This window comes from Penicillium crustosum, assembly GCF_028827405.1.
Source record: "Penicillium crustosum strain IBT 35664 chromosome Unknown utg000002l_segment0_segment0, whole genome shotgun sequence".
In the NCBI taxonomy this organism is placed as follows: domain Eukaryota; kingdom Fungi; phylum Ascomycota; class Eurotiomycetes; order Eurotiales; family Aspergillaceae; genus Penicillium; species Penicillium crustosum.
In genome coordinates, this window is record NW_026623123.1 from 4,017,225 (window position 1) to 4,035,216 (window position 17,992).

The window sequence follows — 17,992 nt, forward strand, 5'->3', positions numbered from 1 at the left end:
ATTGGCAAAGGTTTCATGGGGCTGAAGGCGAGCAGGCGATAAACAAAGGCGAATCGAAACGGCTGAGATCGAAATCTGATCGAACACGGGATAGGAGGGCTGTCGGGGAGTGCAGAATGAATAGAGATCCAAGAAAAAAAAACAAAGAAATGTCCGAGAGGGCTGAGTACGACATGGTCCGCTCTAGGGCGACATGAACGGGTCCCCGGTTTTCTTAGTAGATAAGAATGTGAACAGACGGGAGGCAAATGCGAAACATAGCCTCACCGTCGTGTAAACACGATTAGTACCACTGGGCCTCCGCTCCTTCGTCCCGCTTCGAACGGCCACCAGAAGGTCCATAACCCAAAGCAGCACCTTTCGAGGCAGAACGTAGCCTAACGCCGAAGACTATGCGATTAGTCAGATTCAGAACATAAGGGTCCTCCACGCCAGCGTCACGAAATGCAAATCACCCAACGTAGGAGTTAAGAAAGAGGGGTCCCTACTCGGAACCAGGTTTCATGTACTCACATCCTATCACTACCTCCCACGGCACGGTTGGTGTCCGGAGTGTCGAGGGCGCCCCGTTCGACGACCTTACGGCGCTGGCTGGAGATGGCACCGGGCTTGGCGGCGCCACTGGCTCCCATCTGGCCAGCCGCAGGCAGAGCCTGGCGGCGTTGCTGATCCTCAGCATCCTTGTCCTTCTTGGAAGCGTCCACGATCATGGCAGCGTTCTTCTGGTACTTGTAAACGGTCCAGTCGAAGACGTAGTCGTACTGGAAGGACTCGCGGACGAAGAGGTCACGGAAAATCTTGCGTAGGTAGGAGTAATCGGGCTTGTCGTCGAAGCGGAGCGAACGAGTGTAGTTCAGGTAGATGGCGAATTCGTTGGGGAAACCACGGCATAGGACTTCGGTGGGGGTGGTCATCTTCTTCTCCATAATGCGGTCGTATTTCTGCTTCTTGGTAGCAGCCTTCAGACCCTGCCAGGGGAGAGAGCCACGGCAGAAGTAAAGCATGACATAACCCAGAGATTCCATGTCATCACGTCGAGACTGCTCAACACCGAGATGAGTGTTGATACTAGCGTAACGGGCAGTTCCAGTGAGGTTCTTGTTCTCACGGTAAGGAATATGGAAGTGGGTCTTGGGGTCACGGTATTTCTTCGCCAGACCGAAATCGATCACGTTGACCTGGTTGCCACGCTTGCCAATGCCCATGAGGAAGTTGTCGGGCTTAATATCACGGTGAATGAAGGACTTGGCATGGATGTATTCGATGCGGGAAATGAGCTGATCGGCGAGAAGTAGGACGGTCTTCAGCGAGAACTTGCGGTTGCAGAAGTTGAAAAGATCCTCCAGACTGGGTCCCAGCAGATCGATGACCATAGCATTGTAATCGCATTCGGTACCGAACCAACGGACGAAGGGAATACCGACACCACCGGCAAGGGACTTGTAGACACGGGCTTCGTATTCAAGCTGGGGGTGCTTGGCCTTGACACTCTCGAGCTTGATGGCAATCTCTTCGCCGGAGATGATGTTCGTTCCTAGAAGTTATGAGTTGTTGTGCAGTGGTCAAGCCAGATTTGTTATATCCATACCGAGATAAATGTCACCGAAACTGCCACTGCCGATCTTACGGCCAATGCGGTACTTGTTACCGACTCGCAAGTCCTGGAGGCAGTGTCAGTAAAACGCGTGGTTCAGTCGTCTTATTGACCATCCGAAAGTTATAGTATAATCCGAGCGTAATATTCAAGCCACTCAAGGCATGTCTCCGAGTGAAGAAGAAAGAAAAAAAAGAAATCGGGGGTGGCTAACACTGACCATGGTCGTCATCTTGAACCGATGGGGGCACAGCACTTAGCCGTGAGAAAGGACTTGAGGCTAGAAGGTTCAGAATGTTAGATTGTGTTCGAACCCTGCCGAAGAAAAAAAACCGATATGCAAAAGCTGAGATTGATGGAGTATAAAGGGGTGTAAAGGAGATAGAGAGGAAGAGAGAGAGGTGTGAGGGAAAGAAACAGGAAATCAGTGAGAGGGGTTGCCAACTGAGCCTCAGGCAACTCGAGAAGGCTGGGCCAGATCAGCTAACGCAGGGAATAGAAGCAGAAGCAGAAGCAGATACACCACAGAATTTGGGTAAATGATGCAATGAAAGAAGGAAAGCAAATGTAATAGACCACTGGAAGTCAAAGGTAAAAAGCCGAATCAATCTAGGCATACCTGGAGATAACGGATCAAAGACGTGTTGCCGACCGTACTGAAATGGCTCGAATGGCTCGAATGGCTCGAATGGCTCAAGAACAGATGAGCCGGGAAGATCCGGAAATTTTTCAAAAAGAAAATAAAGAAGGGCCAAAGCCTTTAAAAAACAAAAAAGGGAACAGAAATATATGATGCTTGAGAAGGGGGAAGGAGGATGAGGGGGGGCGAGGTAAGTCGGTGAGGGTATTTTTTCTTTCCCTTTGATTTAACGCAGGGGACACGGCAGTCACGCCCGACCTCGGGAGGTTTCCTTTTTTTCCCTTGTCATTGGGCGTGGTATGGTAATTTTGGTATTGGGCATCTATACTATGTATACGGAATAGACTTGAACATTTTACATTTTACCTTTTACATTTTACCTACTATATATCATATACGGAGTACGTTCATAAATGATATATCAGACACTGTTATATAAAGATATAAAGGTATGAAGATTATATCTTTGTTAAACTTCCATAAAAAATGGAATTACTTCGCAACATTGGTGGCGATGCAGTATCCCTCAGCTGACCGGTATCTGATCAATGAGGACTACGCGAACGACAGGCATCAAGCCTATAAGAATGTTCTCAATATTGAAGTGATACCCAATCTGAGATAGATCCATTCTCATTTGAATCATATACAATCACATTGCCGCCCCCCTGCGAGACATGATATCCGCAGTGGCCTTGCTTAGTTATACATGATCCTGAATCAACAATACCAGATCCTGTAGTATGCGCGATTTTCCTCAATGGGAAGATCGTTTCAGTCGATCAGAGGCAAACATGCAGCATCACGCTTGTAACCGATTACCACATATGATAAGAAATCAAAGTTATACTACAGAGTACTTCTACATCATATAGTGAGATGGCGTCCCCGCGGAGTAAGATTATACCTATCGAATCGGGCTGATGACAAGTCATCATTTGCACCCGGGTGTCGAATTTACAAAATTTCCAGGATTACATTACCCTCCGCATGATGGTCTTGGTGTTGGTGAAAGATAAGAGCCTCCACAGGGCAACTAGAACGATTTTTTGACTGTGGATGAACAAGGAATCCGCGTGGAATATGCTAGTGGTACAGCCAGAGTCCAATGAACATCAGAAAACCGGGGTATAAAAAGGGCAGCCGGGGGCGTCCACGGGTAAAAACAAAATCAAAACGGGAAAGAGTGAAGCAAATGAGCACAACGACGAGACAGAATCAGAAAATAACGCTGTGCGTCGGCGCAGAGGAACACACAGGATAAAAGGACACATCCATCATACATAGAAAAGAGTGTGGAAGACACAACGAGAGGGGGAAAAAGCAAACGACTGTTGTAAATACACGTGCAGAACGCTCAGACGGTGCAAATTGACATATCTTAAGGGCACATAGTCATAGAACAAAGGAGGGCAAGACCTTTAAATCACGTTAGAGTGTTCAGGGTGTGCGGCGCCAGTATTCAATGGCTTGGTTTGCACATCAAACCCAGCCCGGTCATCCTCGTCCAGTCTTCTCCTCCATTCTGCCAAGCTATCACTCATCAGTGCAGGTCCGTCACTATTATCCTTGGTGGGAGTCCGCTCCAGATCCAGCTGGCTGCTCAGACGGTAATTGCGGTTGGTGCTTTCCCAGTGAGAACGCAAAGCATCCAACTCGTTGGCAAGGGAGTCCAAAGCCATAGAACCACGGTTGTCAGGGAACGCAGAGTCCTGCGAGACATTGCTATCAGCTCGTGCCCGCCCATTGGCTCCGCTGATAGTGTTGCTAGAGGCGTTGCTGTGTGTACGCGAGAGTCCATTTTGGCCGTGGTGAGATTGACGGCGATAATGACCGACTGACGTTTGAACCTGCTCCAGAAGCATGTTAACCTTGCGCTCTGCATCTGAAGCGCGAGTTTCAAGGTGGGTGTTTTCTTGCTTAAGCTGGTCCAGCTCGGTGCGACTTTTCTCAGTGGCGGCGAGTAGATCTTGCTTAAGACGCTCCTGTTCGCTTTGCGACAGCTGTTTCTCAGCCGTGACCTGATCGAGATCTTGCTTGAGCTGTGCGATCTGGCTTTCAAGACTGGAGATAGAAGATGAAGTTCGATCCTGGAGATCGGACATCGACAGCTCGAGACGGGTTCGTTCAGCGTCCCACTCAGCGGACGATCCAGATGTCTGGCTGCCTGCATTCTCGAGGTTCTTCTGAGCCATGTCCAACTCAGATTGCATCTTAGCATTTTGAGTCTTGTACCGACTCAGCTCGTCTTTCATACGTTTCAGCATCTTCTCGGTGCCCTTCACGTAATGAACCGCTGACTGATAATCGTTCTCAAGCTGCTCGAGTTTCTCTCGGAAAGCTCGGTCGGCTTCCTGCTCACGACTTTCGAAGCCGCTCTTCAGGTCGTCGTGAGCCTTGATGCTAGCCGAAAGTTGTTGCTCAAGCTCGCGTAGTCGGGTTTGCTCCGGAGTTCCGAATCGTGATCCTGGGGAGTCAAGGCGTGGGGACCGTCCGGCCTCGCTGTTGATTCCACGCTCGCCAAGAAGATCCTTCAAAGCGGCGTGCTGAACCGCCAAAGCTCCAGCTTCGCGTTGGTGAGTCTCAAGTTGGGCCTTCAAGTCACGATTATTCGCACCAGCGGATTGGCTTTCTTTCATGGCTGTCTGAAGTTGTCGGCGCAATTGCAAGCCTTCACGGCTGGCCTGCTCTTGGTATGCCTCTAGCCCAGCAATCCGCTCCTCTGCGCGCCGGAGCTTGTCTGATGCTGCGTTGGCGGCTGCCTGGTTTGCCTTAGCTAGAGTGGTGGCCCGCTCGATCTGGGCCTCCAAAGCAGCGACTCGCTGGTCAGCGCGAGATCGGAACGAATTGTCCAGGTCTGTAGAAGATGCGCGTTCCAGTCCAGACACGAAGGCAATCTTGTGAGTTTCGGCTTCCTTGGCGTGCATCTCTGCCAACTCCTCTGCATCTCGAAGGCGACGGGTAATGTTTTCCAATTCGGTAGTACGTTCTTCGTGCTCCGATCGGAGCTGCAGAAGCTTTCTCTCCAGACCCTCACGACGCTCTCGCTCCTCTTGGAATTGCTTCTCAACCAGAGCTGTCTTCGCAGCGGAGGCAGAAACAGCTTCTCGGAGACCACCAAAGCTAGAATCAAAGTCCTTCAGGCGGGTCGAGGAATCCTCAATCTGGGCCAACAGCTCTTCTTTGTCCAGGATAAGTTGTTGAAGTGAGGCTTCGGCTTCTGCACGCAAGAAGGCCTCTTCTCTGGAGAGAGCTTCCGCTTGGTGGAGCTCAGCACGCAAGTTTTCGGCTTCCAGAGTATTGCTTTGCATCTCAAGCTCTGCCAGGTGTTTCCGAGTGGCCTCATTTGTCTCTTCAGCAAGTTCCTTGGCTTGACGCTCCTGCGAAAGCTCGGTGGTCTGCACATCTAATTTGGCCTTCAACTCAGACAGGGAGGCTAAAGCAAGGGCGAGGCGACGTCCCATGTCGGTAGGCCGCTCTTCATCTCCATCACGAGGAGCATCTGGCTGAGGGGTTCCCCGTTGGCTACCACCATGGGCAGCAAGCTTGGCCCGGGAATACGCAGCTTCATTGATAGCCATATCGCGTTGATGTTCCACTTCAGCAACCCGTTTAGATGCGATAGCAGCCTGTCGATCCACAGTGGCCTGCATCTTGTTCAAGTCGGCTCTCATAGCCAAGAAAGCCTCAACCAGCGGGCGATCCTCGTCGCTCAGAGCCTCATTAGCCCGGTCATCTAGCGCAGGGCTACTGGTTGCATTGGGCACATAGCCACATTTTCTTGCCAGTGCGAGTTCTGACGCATACCAGGCATTTCGGGCTTTGGTAACCTCCAGCTCCTTTATCAACGCCTCTTGGTGGGGTGTAAGTCGAGGAGACCGTGGCTCATCACCAAGAGTCTTGGAGTTGCGGAAGCTTCGAGATTCCATTGAGCCCTCAATGCTAGCCTGCCGACCCAGAATCGATTCCTCTCCGCTATCAACTGACCCACGCTGTCGATGAGAACGGAGCGACCGTTGTCGGCCAGGGGTACTTATCAATGGAGCTGCCTCTCCTGCTTCCATAGCCTTGGCTGATGGCTTTTGATTCTGTGTTGGAGTTCGGCGGCCAGCTGACGGAGGTCCCTGGGACTCTTGTGGCCCTTCCTTCATGATCGGTGATTCTTCGCCACGCTCGTCGTTAGCTGCACGAATATCAACGGTTGGTGTGTAGCCACGATCATTCTTGGTTGGTGTCTTGCTACGAGGGTTAGCACCTGCTGGAGCGCCATTCCCACGAGGGCCAGGAGAGGGTGCTTGTCCAGGGGGCGGCGGACCGGCAGGAGCTTGGGCAATTGATGCCCGTGGTAATCTCGATCCAGGTCCCAGGTTTGGATTGGAGCCAAACTCGCCTGGCCTATTAGGAGCAGCACCCTGTATCATGCTCTCACGCGATTGCGTCGGTCCCCGTCGCATTTGCTGTTCCGGGCCTGCGTTTTGTGCCTCCCGAGACGAGCGCCCAGACGAGATACCTGGCTTATCAACACTTGTCTTTCTGGTAGATGGTTCGGGAACGCGTCCCCCAGGTTGTGAATCATTCGGGTACCGGATCTTGCTAGTATCGAGGATGTAGGACATGCTGAGCTCCGCAGGGTCCCTAGGAGCCGAGCTCGGTTCGCCTGCCATAACAATGATCTGCTTACCAAAAGCGGTCATGCTGTGACCCGACCGAGGAGACGGCGCAGGGCCCATGTTTTGGAAGGAGTACCAACGTCGAGTTGAGATGCGGAACGCTGACAGATCTCCCAGGTCCACACCTTCATCCGTGCGGCCTCCGAACACATACATCACATCATTGACCAAAGCCGCGGCATGGCCCTCCCTAGGAGCTGGGATAAACCCAACACAATCAATTTCGGTCCAGCTGTTGGCAATGTAGTCATAAGACCAGACATCATTAAACCACTGCACTCCGTTCGTACCTCCGAACAGGAATAGCTTGTCATTGAAACTAACAATGGTGTGATTTGTTCTCGCTGGAGGAATTTGACCTGGTGGTGGTCCACCTTCGTGACTGTTCGGGATCAGAACCTCCCATTTATTTGCTGGATTTTGAAGCTGGTTCAAGTCGAACGCAATCAAATCATTGAAGAAGAAACCCTCCACTTGCCCTCCGAAGACGTAGAGTTTGGAGCCTAGGATGTTTAAAGTATGACCGTAACGCCCGGCAGGTCGAGAGCCGGGTGGGATAGCGCGGGACCATTGGCGGGAAGCTAGAGAAAGAGGGTCAGAATCATAAGGAACATGAATAAATCTATGTCACGCTTACATGTGTTCAAAAGATACAGAGTGTCGTCCAGAGAGTCATTTTCGTCGATTTTGGTATCACCGCCGAACACAATGAACGCATTCCCCACAAGCAAACTAGCGTGACCGACACGCGGGCCGGGACCTTCGGAGACTGTCGCAACCTGCAGACAGTTCAAGCCACCACCACTGCTTTCAATCATCCATAGATCCCCTTTGACGGTTGACCCATCGATCAGCCCTCCCATCATATATATGTCTCCTTCCTTGGATGCCACCGAATTGATTGCTGCTCCATATCGAGGAAACGGGTTCGTTTGGGGGAAGAGAAGTTCAGACGGCGTTGCGACCATGGGTAAAGGGATGAACTGGGGCTTGGAGGGGGATCCCGTTGGGTAGTTGCTGAGGTCTCTGCATCTGTTGTAGACATTAGAGCTCAGTTCTCAAAGAGCGACGATTAGATCACGAAACAGACACCCACCTGGGATTCCGATTCCGCCCTCTGCCGCGGCCGTACCGCGTCTTGACTCGACGGACTTGTGGCTGAGTGCAGAGAGTTGCTGAAGCTACCGCTTGGGGTTGGCGTTTGGGAAGTCGTGCCATCGCCCTTGGCCCCATTCGCCATTCCAGACGATCCAGTGGATGAAGCACCCTCGGAGGTGTGGACATTTCTAGTTGCCGGGGGCAGTGCAGCCGCTTGCTGACTCTGCTGATTCTTCTTTGATTTAAACAGAAAGGCCATCGTAATTTATGTGGTCGTAGTCGGTCGTATCAGGGGATCTGGCGCAAAGTCAAGCTGCGCCGAAGTGCGGACTTGATCCAACACTGGAAAATCGAAAGAATGGCGTCGTCCCGAAAGATGAATTGTGAAAGGCGAACAGATAGGGGGGGTTGTCTATTTCAAGAAGTGAAGTGGGAACCAGGAACCACTAGGAACCATAAAACGTTCCATGCACAAGCCGCTCAGCGTCCCCCAAAAAAAATAAAAGTGGGCAGGGGGAGGCTTCTAAACAGAAGCATCCGCACTGGGGGACTCGAAAAAAAGAAAAAAACAAATCAAAGCGGCTAAAGCCAAGGCAAAAAAGGGGGAGGTTGAAGGCAGGAAATGTGAAAGAGGAAAAGCGAAGATGGAAGAGATGGCCGTTTCAATTTCCCGGAGATGCTCTAAGTCAAACTAGTCTTAGTTTCATTGGACGTGCATAACTCAGGGGCATACTATTACTCTATTACTCTATTACTCGAACATTTAAAGTATTACAGTATTATATCTTATGTTTGTCTTCATTTATTTTCAATGCTTGTCTCCTATGCCCTACTGCGTACATTGTACTAGTTCCTTTGTCATTCCTTCTCCCAGTCTCTCTTTTTTGGGTCCAGCCTCCACCGAAGGGGCGATTTCACATTCCACTATAGCATATCCACGCGTCTTTTTAGCTTTATGTTTGTTGTATATCGGCATTTCAAAAGAACAAAGAAAACATTTTATATATAAAAAGGGTTTCACAACAATGTCGCAAAGTCCACGTTATATATTCAAGGGTTAGTTGAAATACCATCCACAGGCTTGTTAACCCTAACTATCACACTATCACAACCCCCCAATAGGCTATATGCCGCGGGACCGAGCACTTAGCCACGGTGCGAACAACTGCAGGTCCAATAATAATTTATCCTAACACTGCATTCCCCAATTCCACACGGCGATCCATACCCCACAACGTGCAAGAAATACCGATTCCTTCCAGATTAAGGCTGTACAACAGTGTAACTAGGCATTTGAAGTGATGAATGTCGACTCTGAAATGCCTTAGTGGAAAAAAAGGTAAAGCTTTGAAGCTAATAGATCGGAGAGAAAAGGGGGTTATCAAAATTATCCGGACGATCTCTTGTTTCCCGGCTCTCGGGTGGTTCTAGGGATGAACCTCTTGACACTGATGTACTTTTGCAATAATCTATCATCATTGGCTACATGCCATATGTCTGAGTTTTTCGTGTTTTATTTTTGTTGTTTGCTATGTTGTATAAAAATCGACGTGTCAGATTTTGGATGTCCATCCCTCCTTGGGTGAAACCTTTTATGTCCCCTAAGATTGTTGTCTTAGACATTCCCAACCATCCATAGATAAAATATCTCTCTTAGATTCAACCAAATATCACAAAGCATGTTGCATCGAAGACATAGAGCTGACTAACAGAGGTTTCATCCCAGGGGTTGCTTCATCTCAGGTGGGCTTCACCGACGTCGTCCTCCGTGATGTAACAAATCCCGGTCCCATATAGAAGTCCATTTCATTAGATTCTGTGAGATAGACAGATGGGCTTTATATGCAGGGATTTGAACCTGGCTACCATACAAACAAAGAGCATTGACCCTATGCAAGTCATGATTGCCTCAGTGATGTTGTAAAACGATACGTTTGAGGTCCACGCGTTATCTATACTTCCCGGATGCCAAGACATCATTCTGAGTAATCCCCGGAATATCTGTGTTTCCGCATCCATCTCGACTTTCCGAACCACATCCGCTCTAGACCAGGTAGATTAGCTCTCTTTGGACCAGAATCCATAGACTGTGCGCTGAGCTCTCTCTGCGCTCCTGGAATATCTCCAGGGCAGTCGCAATTTAAGATTAGTCTGGTTCACTACGAATCCGACCAACTTCAAGTTCACCCGGGCCATTTCATCATCGGTCTATTCCCCAGCTTCAGAACATCCACATCCTCGCGGGCCAACCGAAAGAGGAAACTCACTGGTTGTGACCAGTGACCGAGCGGGGATACTCGCAGCTTGCCTTGACATATGCCCCAGCCCTTCGTCTTCCCCCATACTCGTGTAACACAATGAACGATTATACAACATGAGGGATCCCACTACCGATATGGAACAAAACTCACAGCAAACGACCAACGGGTCGACGGCCTCGCGTCGCAATCCGAATAAATCGGTCCGCGTCGCATTTGGTCCCGAGTTAGAGACTACGATTCCCACCCGCGAAAGATCTCCAGCTCCGTTGAGTGGCCATCATCGCTCGCTCACAGCAGTTGAACACAAGCAACCCACACTGACGCCACACGGGCGCCCAACCAGCTCATCAGGAGACAACAGTGCCGTCGGAGAGATACCGCCCCGCCGCCCATCGCCTCGGAGATCGGAGAGTAGCCGACCGGCTACGCTGAAGAGAGCCAAAAGTGACTATGGACCGAGTCGGATAACCTTTGATAAAGTGGCAGGCGATGACGATGAAGATTTCGCTATGCGACATGGATGGCAGGAGGAATACACTTCCAGCGAATATCTCAAGATCTTACATTCGGTAAGCAAGCATGACCACTCTAGTTGTGAGTTTCCGGAAGCTAACACAATACCCGCTGACTATAGAATTTCTATATGTATTTTACCGAAAAACGCCATGAGACCAACGGTATTCCAAGGGATCCGGTGGGAAGTTGGCCCAGTCAGGACTGGCGCATGAAAGATCGCCTGAAGACTGTGTCTGCAGCTTTGGCCATCTGTCTGAATATCGGGGTCGACCCTCCTGATGTGGTCAAGACCAACCCAACATCCAAGCTTGAATGCTGGGTAGACCCGACTTCTACCACAGGAGGTGGGCAAAACAAGATCATGGAGCAGATCGGCAAGAAGCTACAGGAGCAATATGAGACTTTGAGTCTTCGGACCAGATACAAACAGTATCTGGATCCATCGGTTGACGAGACCAAGAAATTCTGCATCTCACTTCGCCGAAATGCCAAGGACGAGCGAGTACTTCTACATTACAATGGACACGGAGTGCCATTGCCAACGCAGTCGGGTGAAATCTGGGTATTCAACAAGAATTATACCCAGTATATCCCTGTTCCACTGTATGATCTGCAGTCTTGGCTAGCTGGACCTAGTCTTTTTGTCTTTGATGTTTCACATGCAGGCAACATTGTCCAAAATTTCCACACTTTTGTGGAGAAGCATGAGAAAGAGAACATTGAAACCAAGAAACGAGACCCGAATGCCGTCATTCAGAATTATGGTGACTGCATCCTCCTAGCCGCGTGCCAGAAGACGGAGTCGCTTCCGACCAATCCCGACCTACCTGCAGACCTATTCACCTGTTGCTTGACAACACCGATTGAAATCGCATTGCGCTTTTTCATCTTGCAGAACCCTTTACGAACAAACATTTCCATTGACGACTTCCGAGTTCCCGGTCGACTTCAAGATCGTCGAAGCCCTCTTGGAGAACTGAACTGGATCTTCACCGCAATTACCGATACGATTGCATGGAACACCTTACCTCGGGCTTTGTTCAAGAAGCTCTTCCGACAGGATCTAATGGTCGCCGCTCTTTTCCGCAACTTTTTGCTCAGCGAACGCATCATGCGCACCTACAAATGTCATCCGATATCTTCGCCCGAATTGCCAGACACACACCATCACCCTCTATGGAAAAGCTGGGACCTTGCCGTCGAGATGGTGTTATCTCAACTACCTGCTCTCATTGATCAAGAAGAAGGGCGCCGGCAGTACGAGTACCAGCACTCAACTTTCTTCGCTGAGCAACTCACTGCTTTTGAGGTGTATCTCTCATCCGGTCCCACGGAGAAGAATCCACCAGATCAGCTTCCTATTGTCCTCCAAGTCCTCTTGAGTCAGGCACACCGCTTGCGGGCCTTGATTCTTCTCAGCAAATTTTTGGACCTCGGCCCATGGGCTGTCCACCTTGCACTCAGCATTGGCATCTTCCCCTATGTTGTCAAGTTGCTGCAATCAGCAGCTCAAGAATTGAAGCCCGTGATGGTTTTCATCTGGGCGAGAATCATGGCAGTCGACCACACTGTACAAAATGATCTACTCAAAGACAACGGCATCCACTACTTTATCTCTATTCTGAACCCTTCTTCGCCCATTCCTGTGGGAAATGCCAGTGAACACAGGGCCATGTGTGCTTTCATAGTCTCGATCTTCTGCAAAAACTACCCGCAGGGACAGAACGTCTGCCTGTCTGGCGAGTTATTTGATTCGTGTCTCAGGCATCTCGGTGATGTGGAAAACCCCCTGCTGCGGCAATGGTCTTGTCTGTGTCTCAGTATGCTCTGGTGCGATTTCCCCGAAGCAAAGTGGATGGGCATTCGATGTGCGGCCCCCGCTAGGCTCTGCGAGTTGAATTTCGACCCCGTCCCCGAAGTTCGCGCTGCGATGCTTCACGCGGTGACTACATTCTTGGGAATTCCAGATCTGACAGACCAAGTTGCACAAATCGAGGAGACATTAGCACTGGCAGTCTTGCCCATGTCTGCCGATGGAAGTGTGGTTGTCAGGAAGGAGCTTATAGTGTTCTTCTCAACATTCGTCAGACGCCACCAAAACAAATTTTTGGTCGCAGCATTTGAGGAGCTTGAGGAAGAAAAGCGATCTCTGATTCATCGCTGGGAGAGCGAAACCTCCACTAACCGCTCCGAAAGACAGACTAGTGCACTAGTTTCCCATGCGAAAATGCCCCAGCTGTCTCGCAATACGACTTTCGGAACTATCTGGAAGCAGCTCCTGGCTCTCTCGGTAGATCCTCATCCTGACATCGCCCAGGATGCCGCCGTTATCGTTGATTACGTCCACCTTGCCTTATTGGACTCTCCAATGGCGCCACTCACTAACAAGCTTCAGAACGAGATTCTAGAAATAACAGGCTTGACGAAATTCCAACCTCGCGAACGAATTGAGGCAAAGAAAACTCCGCCACCTTCAACACCTCCCATGTCTGGAGCAGCAGCCTCGAAACAAGAAGGCTATCTTTCCCTGGGTTTTAGACGAACTGCTAGTGTCGCTGCTTCCCTGAAGAACCTTGCTTTTGGCAATTCAGCAACTGGAGACCCATCCTCAGATAATTCAAACCCTCCTTCGCCTTCAACCAGCCGCATGACAATTACCCCACGCGGCCGGGCCCCTCCTGAATGGACCCGACCCCCGGAAGTAAATGATCATGTTGCTCCCGCAACGGCATACCACCAGGCTCCGATTCCCACATCCCGGGGATTCGAACCCAAGGGCTTTGATGTCGTGCCGGTTATTCCCCTGAAAAGTAGATTCCTAGACTGGTCCACTGAGGTAATTCCGGATTTTGAATCCACCGAGTCCCACAACTATTATTACCTACATTTACTCACCATTTCTAAGTATTTCCGGGAGCCCCAGATGAAACCCAACGAGCCGGATGAGCCCGGTAGCTCTGACTACAACCAGCGCCTCTGGAGACGCGGCCGCAACGAAAAGATCATTGCCGAGACCCAACCCCTCAAAGGAAAAGCTGGAGCGAGCCGTTGGGATAACTCGGTTGCTTTACTATCGAATGGTAGCCAGCCCCACAAGATGTGCTTCCATCAATTCGAGGATCACCTTGCTGTCGCGGATGACCGGGATACAATTTCGTGAGTACAAACAAGTCGCTTTTTTTTGTATTTTGTATGTTCTTCTAACAATTGGTTTCATATAGCATTTGGGACTGGCAAAGCCACAAGCGCCTCAATCAATTCTCAAATGGCAACCCGGTCGGGTCAAAGATCAACGAAGTTCGATACATCAATGAGGACGACCAGGCACTACTTATGACTGGATCTTCTGACGGTGTGATCAAGCTTTTCCGCCATTACGAGACTAATAAGAATATTGAAGTGGTCACAGCCTTCAGAGCCCTCCCCGAACTTATTCCAAGCAATCGCAACGCAGGCCTTGTGCTTGATTGGCAGCAAGGTCAGGGTAAAGCTTTAGTTGCAGGTGATGTCAAGGTTATCCGTGTCTGGAATGCTGCTACTGAGGTGTGCACAAACGTAAGTCTTGAATGTCTGGTCTTACAAACATGTCACGTTACTCACAAAAGCTCAATAACAGGACATTCCAGCACGATCGGGTTCCTGCATCACATCATTGACATCTGACCAAGTAGCGGGTAACATATTCGTTGCCGGTTTCGGTGATGGTGCTGTCCGAGTCTTTGATCAACGGTTGAAGCCAACTACATCAATGGTCAAAGTTTGGCGTGAGCACAAGCAATGGATTACAAATGTCCATATGCAGCGTGGTGGTTTACGAGAATTAATATCAGGTGGCCGTAATGGCGAGGTCCGACTTTGGGATCTTCGCATGGATAGCCCGATCTCCACCATCTATGCTACCAAAGACACCCTGCGGACGTTGAGTGTTCACGAGCACGCGCCTGTCTTCAGCATGTACGTTACCTCTCCGGTAATTTTTTGGTTTTTGTTTCTTCAAAACTAATATGACCCAGGGGTACAAATCGCCACGAAGTCAAAACTTTCAACGTGGATGGCACCTATCTTTCTACGTTCGAGCCATACTCGAGCTTCCTTCATCACAACCGATCCTCGCCCATTGCCAGCACTGCTTTCCATCCCCACCGGACTGTGCTTGCCTGTGCCGCATTGAATGACCATCATGTAAACCTCGTGTCCTGCTAATTCCAACTCAGCTCCGAAATTCATGATACCTTCGTGTGTGGTGACCTTCATGGCAATCTTTCTTTCTCTTGTCCTAATATTACCCTTTCTGTAATATGCATCCGCATACCCGACGAACAATTCTACATGGCGTCTTGGCGATTGACTTGATCAACCATACATTGATGGCTCTGCGTTGTTGATTTTTGTTCCCTTGGGGATGCTTCACTACCCTTTGATATTTGTGACGATTCCTCTATTATTCTACTTCATACAAGACAGTGTACCCGGCCTCGGGTCTATGAACTTCTTTTAACCCTTGTTTTCTTCTCGCTTCGGTATCAAGCGCAATATCTTGTGGCAATGGGTGGTGATGTGTGCTGGTCTCCCTTGTAGTATAATGTTTAGAATGCTCTTGCTCGGCTCACTTTAGTGGAGTGGGTACAGCGCACTCACTAGAAGCAGTCCTGGTGGGAATTATGGCAGGACTAAGTTTGGTTCTTCTTATTTCTAGCTTATTTATCACCCCATTTCCTTGACCATGCTAGACTACAGGATCTGAATAATCTGAGAATTCAGCTAGGTTAGAAACCATATAAAAGCCATTATATATAAGACATCGTAGTATTGCCTCAGCTGATGTCTCCTTTGAGGCATTCCCTCCCTTCTGGCCGTTGCCCTATAACAAATTATACCACACCCGAGGGAAGGATGTAGGAGGAGCACCGAGTATCTCGCTCATATCATTCGACATATGACTTTGACAATGTATACTACCTATGTAGTTCTGTTTCAGCAAATGAGGGTAACGGTGGTCACGTGTGAACAGAAAGAAATTTGTGAGCAAAGAGAACTATATAAATACGAGTGATGCATGAGTCAGAGACTTTTTGGTTTGGCCAAATATTTCTTTGCCGTAGCTAACTTAAATTAAGATTCATTCGATGAGATAAAAACGCAAAAGGATATTGATATTGTTAGGTCATTCTCATAAAATACTAAAGAACACTAGGAATACAGCCTAGAAGAAGTTCATCACATCACTCATAAATAGCCTAGTAGTTGCGCTGGCTGCCAAACGCCGCGTTCTCATCAACTCTGGGGTCAAGCTTGTTCAACAGATCAGACCCGTGGGGACCAGTGGTCTTTCCAGTCTTCGAGGTTTGGTCGCTATAGCCGGTGCCACCGCCAGCTCCATAAGAGTCATTGGCGCCATAGCCAGACTGTCCAGTGGAACGGCCAGCGTTACTACCGTAGTTGTCGCTACCAGACGCAGTGTTGCTCGAGCCATAGCCAGACTGACCGGTGGTACTACCATAGTTGTCGCTACCAGACAGAGGCTTGCTTGAACCATAGGTGGACTGTCCAGTGGAGTGGCCGGTGCTTCCAGACACAGGGTTGCTGGAACCGTAGCCAGTTTGTCCAGTGGAGTGGCTGGTGGAGCTACCATAGTTGTCGCTACCAGAGAGAGGCTTGCTCGAGCCATATCCGGATTGTCCAGTGGAGTGACCGGTGGTGCCACCAGTCAGGGGGTTGCTGGAGCCATGACCGGTAGTGCTACCGTAGGTATCACTGGAGCCATAGCCAGTCTGTCCAGAAGAGTGACCAGAGGTGCCGCCAGTCAAAGGGTTGGTGTGGCCAGCCTGTCCAGTGGTGCCGCCATAGGTATCGCTGGAGCCATAGCCAGTCTGTCCAGCAGAAGAGTGGCCAGTGTTGCTGCCGTAGGTGTCACTGGAGCCATAACCGGCCTGTCCAGAAGAGTGACCAGTGTTGCTGGAGCCATATCCAGTCTTTCCAGCAGAAGAGTGGCCAGTGTTGCTGCCGTAGGTGTCACTGGAGCCATAGCCGGTCTGTCCCGAGGAGTGGCCAGTGTTGCTGGAGCCATAGCCGGTCTCTCCGGTAGAGCGGCCAGTGTTGCTGCCGTAGGTGTTGCTGGATCCTGTAGTTCCAGCGTGCTTTCCTCGGTTGTCTGTAATGGTATATCATGTTAGATGTCCGACCCTGGTATTATAGGGATTCGAAGTAGCTAGTAAATAGCAAGCTTTAAAACTTACCAAGATCGCTATCGACACGAGGATCAAGCTTGTTGGCTATCTTAGAGTCATGGGGTCCAGCATTGGTGGTGCTGGAGCCAGTGTTGGATGAGCCATATCCGCCAGCAGTGTTGGATCCGTAGGTATCAGATTTGCTGCCGTAGTTTCCAGATGTTCCGGAGCTGGCATCAATTGGGCCCTTGCGGGAGTCATGAATGGTGCTAGAGCCATGGCCACTGTGGCCAGTGCTAGCACCAGTGCCGTAGCCTCCAGCTCCAGCACCGGTGGAGGTACCTGTCCCATAGCCGGAGCCTGAATTTAAGCCACCGGTGCCAGTACCACTGCCATAGCCTCCAGAACCGGTGGTGTTTGCATTATCATAGCCGGCTCCAGAGCCGGAGCCATAGGTATTGGAGCCTGCGCCACTAGACGTGTGTTTGCTAGAGGCATTGTCCGTGGTGTTTTGTGAAGATCCGTAGGTATCGCGGGCATCTATATGAATAGAATTGTTAGCATCCTAGTGCAATATCTCCTTATTCAGGAACAACAAACCATCAACCTTGCTGCTGGATGTCTTGGATTCATCGTGGTGATGACCGGTCACGGCATCCTTGACTTTGTGAATAATGCTCGACATGATGTATGGTAATATGCTGTGGATAGCGAGGTAAATGATTTGGAAAGACTATTTGAAGTTTGAATGGGTTGTTTGAGCTAGATTGTTTTTTGATGATGGAAAAAGGGAAGTACAAAGTGCTTCCAGTAGCGAGTTTATATGCTTTACTGTCTTTGCTTGTCTTGATCAGATCACAAGTAGATCTCTACTTGCGGAGTCTAAGTGACGCCATAACGCGGGGGTTCCACGACTACAATTACGGGTGAAACATGGATCAGAACCCTTTGGCTGTCCCGTTCACAGCTGTCATGACGTCCCAAACGGGTTTACACATACAGATGAATGATCTTGGCTGAAAATGAGGAGCTATCAATGTCATCAA

The 17,992-nt window shown here is 49.8% G+C and overlaps 4 protein-coding genes across 4 annotated transcripts; 1 reads left to right on the top strand and 3 right to left on the bottom strand.

The window, feature by feature from the left end:
- Window positions 1-283: 283 nt before the first annotated feature.
- N7487_005034 (casein kinase 1 family protein) lies at window positions 284-1,826 on the bottom strand (the record flags this gene model as incomplete). Its single annotated transcript, XM_056872781.1, has 4 exons — window positions 284-377; window positions 514-1,534; window positions 1,589-1,661; window positions 1,815-1,826. 4 exons carry the CDS (start codon window positions 1,824-1,826, stop codon window positions 284-286), a joined length of 1,200 nt encoding a protein of 399 aa, XP_056730501.1.
- Window positions 1,827-3,655: 1,829 nt separating this feature from the next.
- Window positions 3,656-8,261, bottom strand: N7487_005035 (putative cell polarity protein (Tea1); the record flags this gene model as incomplete). The annotated part of the gene is made up of 4 exons (XM_056872782.1): window positions 3,656-7,194; window positions 7,225-7,485; window positions 7,542-7,961; window positions 7,997-8,261. The coding sequence occupies 4 exons, from the start codon at window positions 8,259-8,261 to the stop codon at window positions 3,656-3,658; spliced, it is 4,485 nt and encodes a 1,494-aa protein (XP_056730502.1).
- A 2,115-nt stretch (window positions 8,262-10,376) lies between these two features.
- Window positions 10,377-14,982, top strand: N7487_005036 (ubiquitin-binding TORC1 subunit KOG1; the record flags this gene model as incomplete). The annotated part of the gene is made up of 6 exons (XM_056872783.1): window positions 10,377-10,832; window positions 10,898-13,615; window positions 13,685-13,935; window positions 14,001-14,334; window positions 14,396-14,733; window positions 14,793-14,982. The coding sequence occupies 6 exons, from the start codon at window positions 10,377-10,379 to the stop codon at window positions 14,980-14,982; spliced, it is 4,287 nt and encodes a 1,428-aa protein (XP_056730503.1).
- A 1,034-nt stretch (window positions 14,983-16,016) lies between these two features.
- N7487_005037 (uncharacterized protein) lies at window positions 16,017-17,631 on the bottom strand (the record flags this gene model as incomplete). The annotated part of the gene is made up of 3 exons (XM_056872784.1): window positions 16,017-16,930; window positions 17,016-17,486; window positions 17,547-17,631. The coding sequence occupies 3 exons, from the start codon at window positions 17,629-17,631 to the stop codon at window positions 16,017-16,019; spliced, it is 1,470 nt and encodes a 489-aa protein (XP_056730504.1).
- Window positions 17,632-17,992: the final 361 nt, after the last annotated feature.